This window comes from Lynx canadensis, chromosome F2 (assembly GCF_007474595.2).
Source record: "Lynx canadensis isolate LIC74 chromosome F2, mLynCan4.pri.v2, whole genome shotgun sequence".
NCBI classification, from domain to species: domain Eukaryota; kingdom Metazoa; phylum Chordata; class Mammalia; order Carnivora; family Felidae; genus Lynx; species Lynx canadensis.
This window is the reverse complement of record NC_044320.2, coordinates 19,389,183-19,408,199: the sequence shown is the minus strand read 5'-3', so window position 1 is coordinate 19,408,199 and position 19,017 is coordinate 19,389,183. Positions and strand designations below refer to the sequence as shown.

The following is a 19,017-nucleotide window of genomic DNA, read 5'->3' as shown; positions in this document are numbered from 1 at the left end:
TCTATCATGAGCCCTTAGCTGTTTTCCAACGTGAGAGAGCTTTTTCCTGCACAAATGAGTTCTTGCTAAATTGTTTCTGTAACTCCCTCCCCAACGTTTGTGTGCACACAAGCTGGAATGTAAAGAACGCCGAAGGGGACTTGTGCACGGTTCAAAAATGGGTAACGATGATGACTTTTTTAGGGGGCCCAGAGGGTGACTGCGCAGCCCCAGTCCCTTGACACTGGACACGGGGTCTTCATATCTCAGGGTAGAGACCCTCACAGGGTGGCCTGCATGCATCAGAACCACCAGGGCGTTTGAGAAATGCAGAGTCCCGGCCTCAGCCCAGACCTGTTGAAACAGGATCTTTGCGAGTGGGAATCTGCAGTTCGGGAAGTTGCAGCTGTGGACACTGCCGACATTCGTCCTCATAAGCCTACAAAAACATCCCTTTCAACACCCTCAGATGATTCTCCTGCACGTCACGATTTGAACGTCGCTGCGTTGGCAGCCCCCGGTTCGGACAAGGAAGCGAGAAGAGGGGAGGAAGGGTACCTTCCGCGCTCAGTGGGTGCGCGCTCCCAAGCTCAAAGTCCTTGACGCGGGAAGACAAGCCGGGTTTGGGGGACGGGTAGTGGGCGCACAGTAGCTGAGTCCTGGAGGGGGTGCCACACCTCGCAAAGCGGCCGCAGGGCCTGGCTCAGCAGCCCCACACTAGCCACGGTCCGAGGGGGCTCACGACACCCGGCTGCGGCGCGCACCTGGGGCCGCAGCCAGGTCCGGGGCGGCGCAGGGGAGGCGCGCGGGCGGGCTCCTCTAGTGGGGAGGGGTGGGGAGAGGAGGAGGAGATAAGGTAGGGGGCGTTTGAGACTTAGGCCTGCCTCCCACCTCCCCAACCTCCGCCCCCGCGGCCACCTTCCGCTCTATAATTGGCCGCCCGTTGGCCTTCCTTTCCTCTTATCTGATCCTGGGCGCCTGGCAGGAGGGAAGCGCCGGAGAGGAGGTAGCTCCGGGTTGCCGAGTGGGAGCTGGAGTGGGAGAGGGAGACGGGGAGAGGGAGTAGGGAAGAGGGAAAGGGAGAGCGAGAGGCTAATTAAAAGGGGCACAAGGCGGGAAGCGAGTGAGAGCAGTGCGCCGCCAAGAACCAACTCTCGGCGGAACTTGGATCCTACCTAGGCATCGAGAGGTCCCCAACCTGGGCTAGAACATTACCCTGCACAGGTCAGTTCTGATGTTTCTCTGCCCTACTTCGGGTCGGCCTTGAAAAATCTATTCGTGAGGAAGGAAAAGTGGAGAGAGAGGGTGAGCCACCTGCAGACGCAGCGCAATTCCATGGACCTTATCAGAGCGGGCTCCCCGGATGGCCGGGGACCTCTGGGGTGGGATGGGCTGGTGCACCCAGATGCCTCCTAGCGGGGTTCGCTGGGCAGGGAGTTTGGAGGTGCTACGTGCTGCGAATGCAAAGCCAGTGTGATGCCTTGTGTTGCCCCCGGGAACTTTGCCCTGTACGTGGGTGCCTTGAGCGCGCGGCGGCAAGAAGAGGTTTTGGCTTGGAGACACGGGCAATTCCAGCATTTCCAAGTGGAAGCGGCTTAGTCAAGGCGACAGTCTGGTGAGAAAGGGGTTTAGGAATTTGTCTTGGAGGGCTGTATATAAATAGACAGCACGGTCTTTTTATTTAGATTGTATTTGGGGGCTCTTGGAAGAGCAGTCGATGGAGGTCATGGGAGACCAAATTTACCCAGCCGCAGATCAGCGCTGGGGTCAGGCGCTAGACGCAAAGAGGAGCAAAAAGAGCGCATAGATGGAGGACGTTGGCGGTAGCTGCTCTTCTGTGTCTGCGCCAGGAAACCCGGATGCTGCGGGCTTTTTTTTCTCGCAGGAGGTTGCGGCTTTGACACGCACCGCCAGGCTGTGGTGTCGGAGGGTCTTCTCCGCCCTGGCTTTTCCGCCCCTCATCTTCTCCAGGTTTATCCCTCTGCACCCCTTCCCTGCTTGAAGCCTCCGGGTACGCACGCTGCCCCCGGGCAGGGATGCATCCAGGAGAGCTGGGCTTTGGCGTGCTGCGCGCACCGGCAGGGCAGGGTTAGGGAAGGGCCAGGAGGAACCAGCGTGGGGCCACAGGAGTGCCTTCTGTCCTAGGCGAGTCTGGACGCCGCCCGCAAGTCCAGGACTAGAGGCACTCGGACTGTAGTAGTGGGTTCTTGGGTCCTCTGTGTGAAGCACGCCCTGTGGCACACGAGCTCAGGGTTGACTGGGGGTCTCCCTTCCTACGTAGGCCCAGGCTTTGGACTTGTCTTTAGGGAAGATGCCCAAATGGAGCCCGTGTGCAGCTCTCACCGGGGGCCAGGATTTCCCCCCTGAAAATTGCTTCTGGAGCTGCTACTGAAAGCCTCATTCCCTCTGGAAGTTTTGGACTCCCTTTTGGAAGTTTTAGAGAGTCTGCTGGGCAGAGGCTGAAGGGGGAGGAACAGGGAGAGGGAGGAGCAGAGAAAGATAATGGGATAAGACTTGGTGGCAAAAATGCAAACAGATGTTCCTGAAACTCCCCTTTAAAGACTTTGGGGCCCCTCACCTAGGAAGGGCTTAGGAGGGCACTTCCTAGTTTCAGCCCGTGATAAAGGGGTTGTATTCAAATCCAGCAAGCAGACTCGTTCTGGGTGCCATTAGGAAAATTGGTGTTCTGTTTCTGATAAGGTGGTCCAGTTGTGCACACAGAGAACTCACTGGTAAATTTAGAATGAGTGAATGAAGGAGTGACTGAATGAAGGGATAACATTTGGACTTTTGCTTATTCCAAAAGGGCAACTTGGATGGATTTGCTCTGAATCTGGCCCTAATGGCTTGGTTACTGTAATAGGCTTCAGGATTTTTTTTTTTTAAACAGCTTTATTGAGATATTAATTCTTATACTATACAAGTATACAATTCCATGGTTTTTATATTCAGAGAGTACATTCACAGAGTGGTGCAGCCATCCCCACAATCAATTTTAGAACATTTTTATCATACTTATCATATTCCATACTTCTTAGCAGTAACTTCCCATTTCTTCTCAATCTGACCATCCCCCACCCCTCAGCCCCTGGCAACCACTGACCTATACTTTCTGTGGACATTTCATGTAAATGGAGGCATACGATATGCACGTGGTCCTTGTGACTGGCTTCTTTCACCTGGCAAAATGTTTTCAAGGTTTATCCATGTACAATATACACACTCACTAAACACTGGGCATCTCTGCTTCTGCCTGGAGAGCCCTGTGCCAGGATGGACCTGAGCCTCCACTGCAGCCCTGGCCTCCTGGGGGTCCCTTTGGAAGGACGGGAGCCACACTGGTGAGGCCTCTCAGTAAATCCCCGAGAAGGCTTTCTTGGAACCCATCAGAATTCCTGGAACAATTTTGGGCAGGTCCCAGGCTTCAGGATTGATGGGAGGAGCCCCTTGGCCCTTTTCCTGCTGCTAACGGTCCAGCTGAGGATTTCGGAGAACTCTTGGGGCCTTCCACGTGCGCGTCTTGGTTTTCCAGATCAGCCAGGGCTGCCTGAAGAATGGGCTGAGCAAAGCGGTATGACTTAAGGGGCACTAGGTCAAGCCCCAGACCACACACCAAAAAAAAAAAAATTCCTTGGGGTGTGTGCCCTTTGGCCCTTAAATACTTCCTAATGTCACCTAGTAAAGCACAAAAATCTTTTGCCTGTTTTAAGCTGACAGACAATTTTAGCAGTTATGTGACTCCAGAGCCACATTTGCTGTCATTTTTATCCAAACTCAGCCAAATGACTGCTGTTTTCCTGGCCTGTTGTGTGTAACCCAAGATTCCTTTAAAGGACAAAGGCCTTCCTGAATTGCCGCAGGCTGAGGTGGTATTATTTGAGTACCGCTGAGCTAACAAATTATCTGAGATGAGGACAGTTTATATAGAACAAGGTTGTTGTTAAATGAGACACTAGATGGTGCCCCCAAGGTACAGAGGAGACAGCTGGAGTCCGGGGTGGGGATTGGAGAGCTTAAAGGAAAATGACAAAAACAAACTTCCTCCTTGGCAGTTTTGCCCTTGATAGTGCTGGGTGTCGGGAAAACAATCCCTTCTTGCTTCTTCTATAACTAAATACAAAGTGGCAGGGATCCAGTTACTCTTCTGTATACAATAAGCCTTGAGTGGAGACCAACCTGTTCCAGCGGAGGTGGTGAGTGTGTGTGTGTGTGTGTGTGTGTGTGTGTGTGTGTGTGTGAGTGTGAGAGAGAGAGAGAGAGAGAGAGTACTGGCATTTTTTTTTTTTGAATACCTATTGAATACCTGCTTTTTTGTCTTTCAGAAACACATTTAAGTCTCTCAAATACTTGCAGAAGTAAATATTATTCTTCTTTTAGAGTTCACATCACTGAGCTCCCAGGATAGAACTACCTTGCCTGGGGTCACAAAACAGACACACGGTTAAGGAAAGTCTGTATAAGATTTGAATGGGAATGCCTGGGTGGCTCAGCTGGTTGAGTGTCAGACTCTTGATTTTGGCTAGGGTCATATTCCTAAGGTTGTGGGATTGAGCCCTGCATGGGGCTTCATGCTGGGCATGGGTCCTGTTTGAGATTCTCTCTCTCTCTCTCTCTCTCTCTCTCTCTCTCTCCCCCCCGTTCCCTCTCCCCTGTCCCTGGCTTGCTTTCTGTCTCTGTCTCTCTCTCTCAATCTCTAAAAATTAAAAAAAAAAAAAAAATTGAACCCAGATCCCACTGGATATATTCTTCATCAGCTTCTTTGATGGGGTTGGGGAGGGGTGTGTGAATGACATGGATGATGTCAACTGAGGCCATACAATCTCGTAGCTGAAACAGGGGATGGAACTTGCTCCTCTGTGCCCCTGTCCATGTTTCTTAACCTCTCTGAGCTTTATTTTCGTCATCTAGAAAACAGGGAAAACAATAGCCACACTGGAGAGTCAAGATCTATGATCCAGTACAGAGCCTGAAAGACAAAAATGGCTGCTCTCATTCCTTATTCTCCCTTCTTCCTACTTTCCCCCTTCTCTCTTTCTTTTCTCCATTTTTGAGAGGGTGGTGACTAGAAAGGCCATGGGAATTTCTAAGAGTTGAGGGTCTAAGTCAGGACTTGGAGACTAGACTCCCCATTTCTTCAAGGTGATTTTTTTAATCTATGCTCTTGGCGAACTTAGCCATCAGTGGGCCTTTGTTGGATCTATCCAGGCAGGTGTCTCTAACTTTCAATTTTAGGGAGCAGCGCTTGGTCTCTTTCTTCCCAGAAATTACCTGGATTGTTTATGAAAATTGATCTAGAGGGAGGCTGGGCTTTGCTGAGTCCGTCGATTGTCTTAGGATGTGTCTATAACTAGGGGCACTAAGGGGACACTATTAGACAACTGTCTGTTCCTTCCTGGGTGGCTCTCTGTCTGTTTTTATAGACAGATTGATAATCTACATTGAAATGAATTGATACCTAAAAAGAGTTTACTGCAGGTTTTTGGCTTCCATTCTTCCTCGACTTCCCTGAGCTGCCCTCTGCCATGTACCAAAATTGTGCCAACCATTCAAAATACAATACGCGTTGGTAGGTAGAAATGCAAATAGCCAATTACAGTACAGTGTTAGGTGCTTCAGAGTGCAATATAAAGATTACTACCATAGGAACCATGGTGGAACATGTGACCCACACCTGGGAGATCAGGGAAGCCTTCCTAAAGGATGAGATACCTACACTGAGATGTGCAGCTACCCTTTATACTGCTTATAGTATAGAGTTTAAAGACAACCCTCCATTTCTTTGACCAAGGAGTTATGTCAGTCCTTAAAAAAAGAAGGAGGTAAAAAGAAAGAGCCAGCTCACGGATCATTCCTGAATCAAGGAGCTGTCACTCTAATTTGTCATGCTTTGGGGATGGCTGTGCCTTCTATCCTGTAGAACTTACAGCACCTAGTTTAAGATTGAGCGGTCTTCTGAGGTCAATTTGCAGTCAAGTCCCTTGCATTTGAGTCACTCACAGGACTGCTGTTAATCTACATAGGGTCTTTCTATGAATTAGAAAAAGGTGGTCTCTCTGGGCATACCCATGCCATTGGAAGAAGAAAATAGTACCCTTTCCTCTGAATAACACAGCTTTGCATTCAACTCGGAAAGCAGAGTGCCAGTTTCAAGCATCGCTCACTCTCGGCCAAGTGCAAATTGTACAGTGCATCAACTGTAACCTATACACATCAGCCCTGATCATTCAGTCATCTATTAATCAATCTACACTTATTCATGACCTGTTATGCACTTTGAACCTTTCTTATTATGGGCTAAGCTGCCATCTAGATGTCTTATAGTATCCAAAACCCAGAAGGTAAAAATAGTTACCAAGGCTCTGTGGTTTGCTGGAGAGTTACGGTGGACAGAGGGGCAGATGCAATCCGTTGGGAGGTCTGCAGTGAGGGATCTAAGCCAGTGCTAGGCAAATTATAGTCTGCTGATTGGTGTCTATCCACAAACTGTTACTTCTGCCTGCTGAGATAAAACTGTACCAGGATGTAAATCAAATATGTCAGTAAGCAAACTGTTAGTTCAGCAGAGATATTTTTTTTTCATAGCAAAGCTTTCTTGAAGAAGAAAGCAAACCAATGCATTGATTTACATTTTGGCATAATTTCCTTATCTCATAGTTTATAGACTGAACTATTTTGAGGTTATTTTGAGGACTACCAATCTAGGCAACACTGGCCCATATTTGGCCAGGAAGGTGATCTTGGATCCTTTCTGTCTCTCTCTCTTTTTTTTAATGTTTATTTACTTTTGAGAGAGAGGGGGAGAGAGAGCGAGCAGGGGAGGGGCAGAAAGAGAGGGAGACACAGAATCTGAAGTAGGCTCCAGGCTCCGAGCTGTCAGCACAGAGCCCAACGTGGGGCTTGAAATCATGAACTGTGAGATTATTACCTGAACTGAAGTCTGATGCTTAACCCACTGAGCCACCCAGGCATCCCCTTTTTGTCTTTATACTATGTATGAGTGTGTGTGTGTGTGTGTGTGTGTGTGTGTGTGTAGAAGTACTGCCTTTTTTCTTTTTTTGAGTACCTGCCTTTTTGTCTTTCAGAAACACATTTAAGTCTCTCAAATACTTGCAGAAGTAAATATTATTCTTCTTTTAGAGTTTAGATTGCTGAGCTCCCAGGACAGAAACTACCTTGCCTGGGGTCACAAAACCAGCAAGTGACAGACACACTATTAAGAAAAGTCTGTATAAGATTTGAACACGGGGCAGTATGTACTGTCTTCCTCTTTCCCTTGTTTTTTTTCTGTATTTTTACTACCTTCTTATCTTGTCTTTATAATTTTTCCTCTCCTCCCTGTTTCCTTATTTCTAGCTTATTGCTTCTTTTCCTTCTACTTTGATGTTGTGAATTTGATACAGTTTTTTTAATTTTTTTTTTTGTAATTTAAGAAGCAAAGTGAGAGGAGCCCAAATGTTTAAGTAATGAAAATAGAAAACAATCACAAAATTACAGGAATTTATAAGAATTGAATACTAATTACAATTATTGTATGTCGATAAATTAGAAAACAAGGATGAAATGGATTACTTTTAAGCAAAGTACAAATTAGTAAAACATCCTAGGTTTATAGAAATTATAAATAAGACAACAGGCATAAAAAATTTGAAAAAGTTGTTGAAAAGTAGCCTCCCCCTTGGGGCACCCAGGTGGCTCAGTCTGTTGAGCATCTGACTTCGGTCCAGGTCATGATCTCACAGTTCGTGAGTTCGAGCCCCGTGTCGGGCTCTGTGCTGACAGCTCAGAGCCTGGAGCCTGCTTCAGATTCTGTCTCCCTCTCTCTCTGCCCCATCCCCACTCATGCTCTGTCTCTCTCTGTCTTAAAAATAAATAAAACATTAAAAACAATTAAAAGAAAAAAGTAGCCTCCCCCAAATGCCAAGCTTCCATGATTTTGTAATTAAATGGTTAACAAAAATGTACAAGAAATCAATAATACCGATACTGTTATAACTGTTCCAAAGGACCATTTACAGAAAGAAAGGAAAAATCAAAATTAAATTTATGAAATCAGAAAAATAATGCTGATATACACACTTGACACAGCATAAAAAGAAAGCTACAAACTAATCTCACTTATTAATATTAGTGTATTTATTCATATGAAAATTTTATTAGCAAATTTTATCAAAGAATAATCTGCCTCTCTATTGTCATTGCAGTTGCTTTTATAGTAAGGCTTGTTATCAGGAATTATGAGTCATCTGACTTTGTCCTCCTTTTCAAAGATTGTTTTGATTGTTCTAAGTCCTTTGCATTTCCCTGCAAATTTTTTGAATCAATTAGTTAATTTCTATAAAAAATGACCTGAAATTTTGATTAAACTTGCTTTGAACATATAGATTAATTTGAAGACATTTTAACAATTGGGTTTTCAATCCATGAACATAGTATACTGGGTTTTTCAATCCCAGCATAGTACTACTCGATGTATTTAAGCCTTTTTAAATTTCTCTCAGGAATTCAGTTTTGTATTTTTATAGTTTTTACATCAAAGAGTGTAGAGCATACCATGTCTTAATTGATTTTTAAGTATTTTGTGTTTTTTGATGTTATCATATATGGAATTTTAAAAACTATTTTCTTTTCCATTTGTTTGTTGCTATAAGAATATGATTAATTTTCGCCTATTGATCTGTGTTCTGCAGACTTCCTAAATTTACTTATTAGTTCAAGTAGGTCTTTTTTTTCTTTGATATGTTCTTTAGGGTTTTCTGTGCAAAAAATCATGTTGGTTTTATTTTTTTATTTTTTTTTTTTTTTAAATTTTTTTTTTCAACCTTTATTTATTATTTTTGGGACAGAGAGAGACAGAGCATGAACGGGGGAGGGGCAGAGAGAGAGGGAGACACAGAATCGGAAACAGGCTCCAGGCTCTGAGCCATCAGCCCAGAGCCCGACGCGGGGCTCGAACTCACGGACCGTGAGATCGTGACCTGAGTTGAAGTCGGACGCTTAACCGACTGCGCCACCCAGGCGCCCCGTCATGTTGGTTTTAAATAAAGATACTTTTACTTTTGCCTTCCCATTCTTTCTGCCTTTTCTTTTTTTTTTTTTTTTTTTTCCCACCTTATTGCCCTGGTTAAGACCTCTAGTACAATGTTGAATGAAATGGTAAACATGTTACAATGCTGACATCCATTTCCTTTTTTTTTTTTTGTTTCATTCAGAAGGAAATTTTTTTAATTTCTTTTTTCAATTAATTTATTTTTTATTTTACATCCAAGTTAGTATATAATGCAACAATGATTTCAGGAGTAGATTCCTTAATGCCCCTTACCCATTTAGCCCATCCTCCCTCCCACAACCCCTCGAGGAACCCTGTTTGTTCTCTATATTTAAGAGTCTCTTATGTTTTGTCCCCCTCCCTGTTTTTATATTATTTTTGCTTGCCTTCCCTTATGTTCATCTGTTTTGTATCTTAAAGTCCTCGTATGAGTGAAGTCATATGATATTTGTCTTTCTCTGACTAATTTCGATTAGCATAATACCCTCTAGTTCCATCCACATAGCTGCAAATGGCAAGATTTCATTCTTTTTGATTGCTGAGTAATACTCCAATATATATATATATATATATATATATATATATATATATGTACACATACACACCACATCTCCTCTTTCCATTCATCCATCGATGGACATTTGGGCTCTTTCCATACTTTGGCTATTGTTGATAGCTCTGCTATAAACATTGGGGTGCATGTGACCCTTCGAAACAACACACCTGTATACCCTGGATAAATACCTAGTAGTGCAATTGCTGGGTCATAGGGTAGTTCTAGTTTTACTTTTTTGAGGAAACTCCCTACTATTTTCCAGAGTGGCTTCACCAGTTTGCATTCCCATCCATTTCCTATTCTTGATCTTAGGAGAAAAGCATTCAATATTTCTCCACTATATATGATTTTTTTTCATAGATGCCCTTTGTCAGATTAATAAAGTTCCCCTCTATTCTTAGTTTGCTAGGTTTCTTTTAAATCATGAATGGGTAGTGAATTTTCTCAAGTGTTTTCTCTGTTTCTATTGAGAGGATATGTATATTTATTTATATATTGTCTAACATGCTGAGTGATATTGATTTTAAAATATTAAACTAGTCATAACATTTCTAGAATATACCCCATTTGGTAATGATTTTTATATATATTGGTGAATGGATTTTTGTATCTATGTTCATGAAGGACATCCTGTAATTTAAATTTTTTGTAATGACATCGGTTTTTGATAAAAAGATGCTAGTTCACCTCTGTTTTCTGAAAAGGTTTGTGTGGAATTGATATTATATCTCCCTTAAATATTTGATAGAATTCACTAGTGAAACCATCTCTAACTTTGCTTAACATATGTATACATATATATACATATATATTCATAAAAAGAAAAAATATATATATATTTGAGTATAATTGACACACAATGTTACATTAGTCTCAGATTTACAACAGGTGTGATTCAACAAGTTTATACATTATACATTATATTATGTTATCTTATGTTCACCACAAGTGTAGCCACCATCTGTCCTGATACATTACCATTATAATGTCACTGACATATTCTTTATGCTGTGTCTTTTATTCTCATGACCTATTCATTCCATAACCACAAGCCTGTATATCTCACTCCCCTTCACCCATTTTGCCCAATTCCCATTCCCCTCCCCTCTGGCAACCATTAGGTTGTGAATATTTTTAATAACAAATTTAATCTCTATAATACATATAGGGCTGTTTGGATTTTCTGTTTCTTCATATGTCTGTTTTAGCAAGTTCAGTGTTTCAAAGATTTTTTCCAATTAAACTAAATTCTTGGACTTACTGGCATAAAGTTATTAATGTTTTTCCTTTTTATCATTTGTTGGTTTGTGAAATATGTAGTGATATAATTTCTTTTATTCCTGGTATTGTTAGTTGTGTTCCCTATCTTTGTTTCTTGATCACTCTTTCTTAAGATCTTTCATGTTTATTAATATTTCAGAGAAGCAAATTTTGGCTTTGTTAATTTTCACTAATATTAGTTTATGTAGTTCCTTGGTTTGTACTCTTCATTAATCCCTTTCTTCAATTTAATTTGGATTTAATTTGCTCTTCTTTTCCTGGCTTTTTTAGGTAGAACATTAGATCATTGATTTTAAATGTTTTTTCTTTTTTATATAAATATTTTAACTTAGAGATTTCTCTCTAATCCCTCAACTGCATTCCACAGATGTTCATGTGTTGTCTTTTTATTTTTATTGACTTCCAAATATTTTTGATTTCCATTGTGATTTCTTCTTTGACCTATGGATTAATTAGAAACATGTTCAATCTCTAGACACTTTGAATTTTTAAAGATATTGTAATATTTTTGATTAAAAAATTTTTGTTTTAAATGTTTATTTACTTTTGAGAGAAAGAGACAGAGACAGAATGTGAGCGGGGGTGGGCAGAGAGCCAGGGAGACACAGAATCCGAAGCAGGCTCCAGGCTCTGAGCTGTCAGCACAAAGCCCTATGCAGGGCTCGAACTTCTGAGCCATGAAATCATGACCTGAGCTGAAGTTAGACACTTAACCAGCTGAGCCACCCAGGTGCCCCTGATATTGTTGGCTTGTAATTTAATTCTGTTACTGTCAGAAACCATACTCTGTAAACTTTCAAGCTTTTGAAATTTTTTTGAATCCCATTTTATTGTCCAGTATATGGCCCGTTTTATAAAACTTTCTGTGTACACTTAAAAAACAGAAGTACATTCTGCAGTTGTTGGATGTAATGATCATTACGGATTAATTTGTTGATAGAGTTATTCACATCTGCTGTGTTGTTATTGATATTTTGTCTAGTTTTTCAGTCAGTTTCTGAGAGAAGTGTTAACATCTGTAATTTTGCTTATTATTCCTTTCTTTAGTTTATCATATTTTGCTTCATGTATTTTGAAGCTCTACTATTAAATGCACACACATTTATGATGGCTAAGTTTTCTTGATTATTTGACTCTTTATCATTCTGAAGTATCCAGGATTTGAGGAGAGTTTTTATGCTGATTTTATTTCTCCTCATTGTGGCACACTCGTCTCTGACATGTCCCTTCTCAATTTGCAGTTTCTAGAGTTCCTGAACTCTTTTTGCCCTTTGATACTTTATGCTAATAAGACTATGGCTTTCCACTTGATTTCTGGTCACAATGCCATGCGCAATGGTGAGTTCACTGGGGGCAGGGGTGGGGGGTGGGAAAGGCTAATCACCAAGCTAATAGCATCAAAGCTAGGTCTTCTTTATTCCTAACTTAGAGTTGCTTTCTACTATGTCATGGTGCTCACAGATAAGAGTAATAATCACTAACTTCCTCTGGGGCTTAAGTCAACCTCATTAGCCAATCCTGGAAACTTCTTTGGTTATTCTGGATGTGAGGAGGGTGGTATTTTCACTGTAGAGAAGAAATAAAGAATGCTAAACGATGTTAACACACTGGACCAAAGCAATGGATCTAAAAACTATAGACCTGTTTTTAGTCTTTGCTTTTTTATCTGCAAATCTGTATGACCTAGATCATCAGTTGACTATAAAATTGTCCTTTTATAAAGTGAACATTAAAGTATAAACAGTAGAGGGTTGGAGAAAGCATCTTAGAGGTCATTTTGTCCAGTTCCCTTTCCCTTCTATAGTATCTCTTATAGGCTACTGCCTCAGAACTTCTAGTAAAAGAGAAGACCCAGTTCTAAGTTAGAGAATTTTTACATCTAAATCCACATCTCTTTGGGTTGGTTCATTGATTCAACTTCGATTTGCAGGAGTTGCACAAAATAGCTTGTTTTATTTTCTACGTGAAATCTCTTCAAGTATTTGAAGACATTCATCAGATGCCTCTGATTCTTATTTTTCCTAGGCTTAAAACATGCTTCAACATCCCCATTTTTTTTCACATCCTCATTTCTTTTAAATCTTTGCATGAACTTGTCAACTAGAACTGCTAAGTCTTTTTTTTTTTTGAAGTCTATGAGTTGCTCTTAAGTCAAATTTTTCACATGCTCGTATGGTTGATGATTTTCAATCTATATAGAGCTGTCATGTAGGAAATGATAAAACATGGATAGGAGCATATTTTGAAAAGTTTAAAGCAGTTCACTCATGCGAATAATTGTGTCTCTGTCATTATCTGGGTCTTCGGTTTTTACCTAAGCCTTTTGCCAAGTTAGTCCTACAACCGTAACATGATGGGATAGATAAAGACATCCTGCATTTCCTTCCTCCTTTAGTGTCTACTCCAGTAGCAAAATTTATTGATTCTATCATTCCCTTGTCCTTCATGTTCTTAGAACGTGTTGCTAACTTGGAACTAGTTAGAACTTTCTGAGAGCTACCTTTGTTCTAAATACATTATCTGCATTATCTCAATCACTGTATCAGATAGATGCTAATTTGCACATTTTGTATGAAGAAACCAAGTCAGAGTGGTTACACCAGTTAGCCAAGGACCCCTAACAGATTATTGGCAGAATTGTCTTCCTAACTCCCAGTTTTCTATTTATATTACCACTTTGTGCTAAGTCTTTCTTCTATTTCATACTTACTCTCATTAAGCTTTGCAATGTATTTGCTCGTGATCTTTCTTTTCAATAAAATTGTGAGATCGCTGAGGGCAGGGATTGTATAGTATAAAGTTTTGTATTTTCCTTAGTAGCAAGTAGAGAGCTTTGGTTATATAGTGGGACTCTCAACAAGAGATTGTTGGAATGGAAATCTCAATACTACAAATAACAAACTCTCTCAAGACCAAATGCCAGATAGCTAGCAAAGATTTTGTTGAAGTTCATGGTTTGTTTGGTTGGGTTTTTTTTGTAAGTCAGCACTGATTGAAGAGAACATTATGCAAGATTGGAATGTACATGTGTGTGTAAGTCTGTACAAGTGTTTGTGTGTATGTACGTTTGTGTGTGTATCAGTGGTTTACAAAACCTTTAGAATAAATATTTTAAGGAATTTTGATAAAACTGGCTATACTCAGGGCCTTTGCTCCTTATTAATCTCAACTCTACAAATGAGATTAAATAAAACGGAACACATGAAGTAGAAGGGCAAATTAACCCTAATTGGGATAGTTTTAAATTATGGACCACAAAATTGTGACAGTGTTTTGAGAAAACTTATACTAAACATTATCAACTTTCCCAGAATTGGGTGTATACCTTCTGAACTTAGAACTAAGTACCCATTTTTAATATGATGTTTTTAAACCAACAAAACAAAATGAACGAACAAACAAAAAAAAAACCAAGGCAGAGTTATTTGTGTTGGGCAGGATTTTGGGCAAAGTTTCAACAAATTAGGCTTTGACATTTTGGTAAATGTTAAAGTGTCTCATGGCACTTTAATAGGAATTGGGATTCTTCTTGCCCCTATTTTACTGTCCAAAAATTTGGAGACTTGGCAGAAAACCTTGGGAAAACTAAAATTCCACTTCTCTCAATATGGTATTACTCATCCTAATTTAAAGTAAACAACAAAAAGGAAGATTTAAAGATAAGCTATGGCACAATTTTTTCCATCTAAATAATACTGTTTGTTTTTAAATTACCAAGAGTAGGGTAGAATAGTTGATTAGTTAATTAATTAATTAAAATTAAATTTTGTGAAATGCAAATTAGCTTCCATTGTGTTGCGTTAATTATTGCTTCAAAACACCTGGACACTGGACTTGTGTTTTGAAGAGAACAGAGAAAGTTTTTTGGCTTATGGTTTGTAAAAGGATCGTTTTCTCCTATGTTAAAATCCTATCGTGTGGTATCTAACCAAAAGTCCCCTGATCTTAAAATGTATGCCAGAAACACAAATGTGGCCTATTTCCTTACCTTTCTTCCCCTTGCCTGGTTCTGGTTGAAACCTACAGTTATAATGTTGGGGTACAAAATCTTAGAATATTTTGTTTGAGTTGAGAGGGTGATTCTGCTGGTATGGTTTTTTGGGGGCTGTACAGGACAGCTGTCTGGGTGACTGGCAGATTTATTGATTTCTTGGTTGTGTTAGGGCTGAAGCCCACTCCCATATCTTTTGAAATCCTCTGTATTCATGCCTTCTGTCTACATAAGTGCCACTCATATCTCTTTGGATAATCCATCTAATCTTATTCTTGCCTTTGTAGAGTGAGGGTTCTATATATGCCCCAAGGTCTTTGCTCCTTTAATTTATCAAAATTTGCTCACTGTTTATTCAATTTCCTTTGTGTTCTGACAAATGGTTGGTTTACTAATCTGTGGTGAATCAACCCATGCTAAAATGCTAAATATATATATAATAAATACATATATTAGTCACTTAATGTGTTGCTTATTCTTTTAGAATAGGCACTTAATGTATTGCCTTTCCATTTGGAATTTTAAGGAGCCTCCAGTATGTGAATATTTCAGTCCAAGGAAATATTCTTTGAAAAAAAATTTTTTAATGTTTATTTTTGAGAGAGAGAGAGAGAGAGAGAGTGTGTGAGCAGGGTGGAGCAGAGAGAGAGGGAGACACAGAATCCGAAGCAGGCTCCAGGCTCTGAGCTGTCAGCACAGAGCTCAATGCAGGGCTCGAACCTACGAACCACGAGATCGTGACCTGAACCGAAGTTGGACGCTTAACCAACTGAGCCACCCAGGTGCCCCAAAGAAATATTCTTTTGTAATTAGTATTTTGGAACTATGGTAGGATGATAGGAGAAGATATTTTTTGGGTCTCTAGGCACAATTGAGCACATTTTAAAATTTTTATTACAGGATCTTAGCTTGTTTATTTACATGAATATCAAAGCTTACAGATTTCCCTTTTATTGGCAACACAAAAGAGTTGTACACAAGACTATCATTGGGTATTATACAAAAAGTACTTGACCCCCAATTTGTTTTTGAATGATTGCCTGAGGGAAATACAATTTATTCCTCTGAATATACACTGTATTACTCTGGAATTACACCAGAATTTCAGAGGTTTAAATGCATTAGTCCTATTGCTTTCTCTGTTCATAGACTTTTAGGCTTTACTACATTCACTGAAATAATTCTTCAGTTAAAAAGGAAGTTGAAGCTTATATGATGTGGCCAAAGCATATTCAGAGGAAAATTAATGGCCTCAAATAAAGAATAATATTACATTAAGATTTGACAAAAAACAAAATCACAAAGAAAAACAAAAAGCAAATAAAACAATAAGAGAAAAGCAAAAAGAAGCAATTCCTGATGATACGCACAGAAATAAATCAGAAAACAAAACATAGCATTGATGAGTAAACAAAACAAAACAAAACAAAAACTTGTTCTCAAAAAAACCCCCCGCAAAGTGGAAAAATATATAGATTCTCTATTCTGGAGGGAGAAGAGAAGTCAGAAACACACCCCTTGAATACTGATAAGGGAGCAAGAACCAAGAAAGATAAGGTTTAAGCTGAGAGATCACACAATTTTGCTAATAAATTGTGTAATTAAATATGTTCTAAATATCACAGTGGACATACTAAAAACATTATTTGCTGTTTATCTGAAATTTGCCTCAGATCTTTTGTGAAACAATATTGGAGAATGAATGAATGAATACATGAATGAAAAAATGCCCTAGGTAGAAGAAAACTTTTCAGACGTCTTTTTATCCTTTGAGGAAATTTCTTGGAATTTCTCCTTTGTAGTGGCTTATAAAATAATTATGGTCAACAATTTGTAGACTGCGCTCGTAAATTGACGAGTCACTCTTGCTTCTTCTCTCTTCACACTTCTTCTTTCCCTCCCTCCCTCTTTTCTTCCTTATGTACCTTCTTCTGCCCCTTTTCATTTCTCTTTTTCTTAGAGTTTTTCTTTCATTGATTTCCTCGTGAAAAAGAAAACCTTGGAAGAGTTTTTAGATTTACACGTAGGACAAAAAAAGTTAAAAGAAAAGGTGAAAGGATTATAGATTTTTCAGCCCAGTGAAATAGAGGCAGAACAGTGATTTAGTATTAGCACAAAGTAGTTTTTCAAATTCTCTTTAATTACCAGAAGAAAGGTCCTATATATCTTTACTTTGTAGGCAAATAGAAGGACTTTTGACTTTATGTGAAAAATCCTGGAGGAACACATTCCTGTCAAGGAAATTGTGATTGTCTCATTTATAATGCTCATTTCACATAAACTTTTGGAATTTAACCATTTGGAAAATTCACTGTGCAATTTATGCCTTACAAGGAGTCACAAAGTACTTTCTGAACTTCTTTCCCAAATCTTTCAGATCATTCTCTCCATTTACAGCATCTTCTCAAAAGGTTTTCTTTTATCAGTTCATATTTCAGAGTGAAGTATACGGTGCCCGGGAGAATGAATTACTTCCTGACATTACTAATCCATGTTGGGTGCTTGGCCCGTCTTAGAGGATGCATATACATTATTTTCAGGCTTCTCAAAACATTCCTGTGCTCTTTATTTCCAGGATTGCTGCATCTCATGTGAAAAGCAGAGGATAAAATGAAGATTTTTCAGTGCGACATGCAATACTGGTTGTTTCCAGCTTTTCTGGCAATTGCTTATTTTTGCACCATTGTCCAGGGTCAAGGTAACGCAAAACTTTAAGATAATCATTAGGGCTGGGACTCTAGCTGCACTGGTTCCGATTATTATTTTTTATTTTACCTACCCTAATAGTGTTTCACTGGTTCTACTGTGTTTCTAGGCAGGGTCATATGTTGGCTTTTACTCAGTTTTACCAACTGTTTGCCTTGTAGAAACGTGCCACACAACTTTGATGATGGTTAAGACCTCACCAGTGACTGAGCATAGTCATTTTGTGGTGGTTTGTTAAATAGCTCATTCTTCACTTGCTTCTTTCTGAAAAGGCTGTGCAGATTTAATCGGCAGAAGCCAAATTTGCATGCTACCAAATCAGTTCCATTAATGAGGAGCTATAATGTGTGTATGTAGGTACCTGAGTCATGCCTTGTCTCTTAAATAGAAGGTCTACAAAATATTTCTACCACTTGATACCTGGTCCTTATTTTGTTCCTTTCCTTAAAAATTGAGCACACAATGTAGAGTTTCCTAAGAGTCTGACACAAACTGCTGATACACCATTTTAAGCATTTCCGGCTATTTCTAGCTTCGTTTTCATCGAACTTCATTTTTGAAATCTACTGTTTGTATTACTGGGATCTGCACCTTTATTTTTGGTTTCGACTCATTTTTCTAAAGTATGTTAAGAGGGGGTAAACTACCACTCATGGGCCAAATAACAGAAGACTGCTTGCTTTTGTCATTAACGTTTTATTGGAATGCAGCTATCTGTTTACATATGTCTGTGGCTGCTTCACATTGAGAATTTGAGTAGTTGTGACAGAAACTGTATAGCCCCCAAGGCCTAAAATATTTATTATCTGGCCTTTTGCAGAAGAAGTGTGCTAACCTCCGGAGTAAGTGCACAACGCGTATAAATGAGCAAAACTACCTTACTGGGTAAACACGATAATCTTGCAGAAACAGAAATGTTGGTACAGAGATCGTCATTCATCAGCTTAGCAAGGAAATGTAAATGAGATAAAGAAAGTTGTTTTAGGAGTGTTTATGTCTAATGCTTGGAATTTACAGTCGTAGAAAAGTCAAATGTTAAGAACCACCACACCCTGCTTCCTTAAAGTGAGGCGTGCTTGTTTGCAAAGGCATGGAACGTGACCCTTGGCAGGCTCGAACAGTGTTCAAACACTGAGCAAAAGACCGTATTTCTGACTACTTCATGCAACACACAGGGAACAGTTAGACAAATTCTGCTTACCCTGTTTACATTAATGTAAGAACACTTTCCGCAGTGGTACTAGAAATCTCAGGTAACTCACCATCGAAACTGTGGGATACAAGCACAGGTCCTTAGGAACAAAGAGCAGGCAAATCGCAAAGCCCTTCAGAGCCACTATCTTAGTCTAACTTAATTCAGAAATGGTCACTGGTGGAGTAACTGATCGCACAGAGACCCTTCTGGGGTGCTTTCAGGGATGCCGTCAGTTAGGCAGATAACTCACAATATAAGTTCTG

The 19,017-nt window shown here is 40.2% G+C and overlaps 1 protein-coding gene across 4 annotated transcripts in view; it reads left to right on the top strand.

Moving 5' to 3' along the window:
- The first annotated feature begins 907 nt into the window (after window positions 1–907).
- COL14A1 (collagen type XIV alpha 1 chain) overlaps window positions 908–19,017 on the top strand; it is a 212,306-nt gene continuing 194,196 nt past the window's right edge. For 3 of the 4 annotated variants that reach the window (XM_030304296.1, XM_030304293.1, XM_030304297.1), the window contains exons 1-2: window positions 1,019–1,203; window positions 17,429–17,551. In XM_030304296.1, coding sequence (XP_030160156.1) covers window positions 17,464–17,551 — 88 coding nt within the window. In that variant the 5' untranslated portion in view covers window positions 1,019–1,203; window positions 17,429–17,463. Of the gene's footprint in view, window positions 986–1,018; window positions 1,204–17,428; window positions 17,552–19,017 lie in introns of those variants that run through there. The other variant, XM_030304294.1, reaches the window with a different exon arrangement.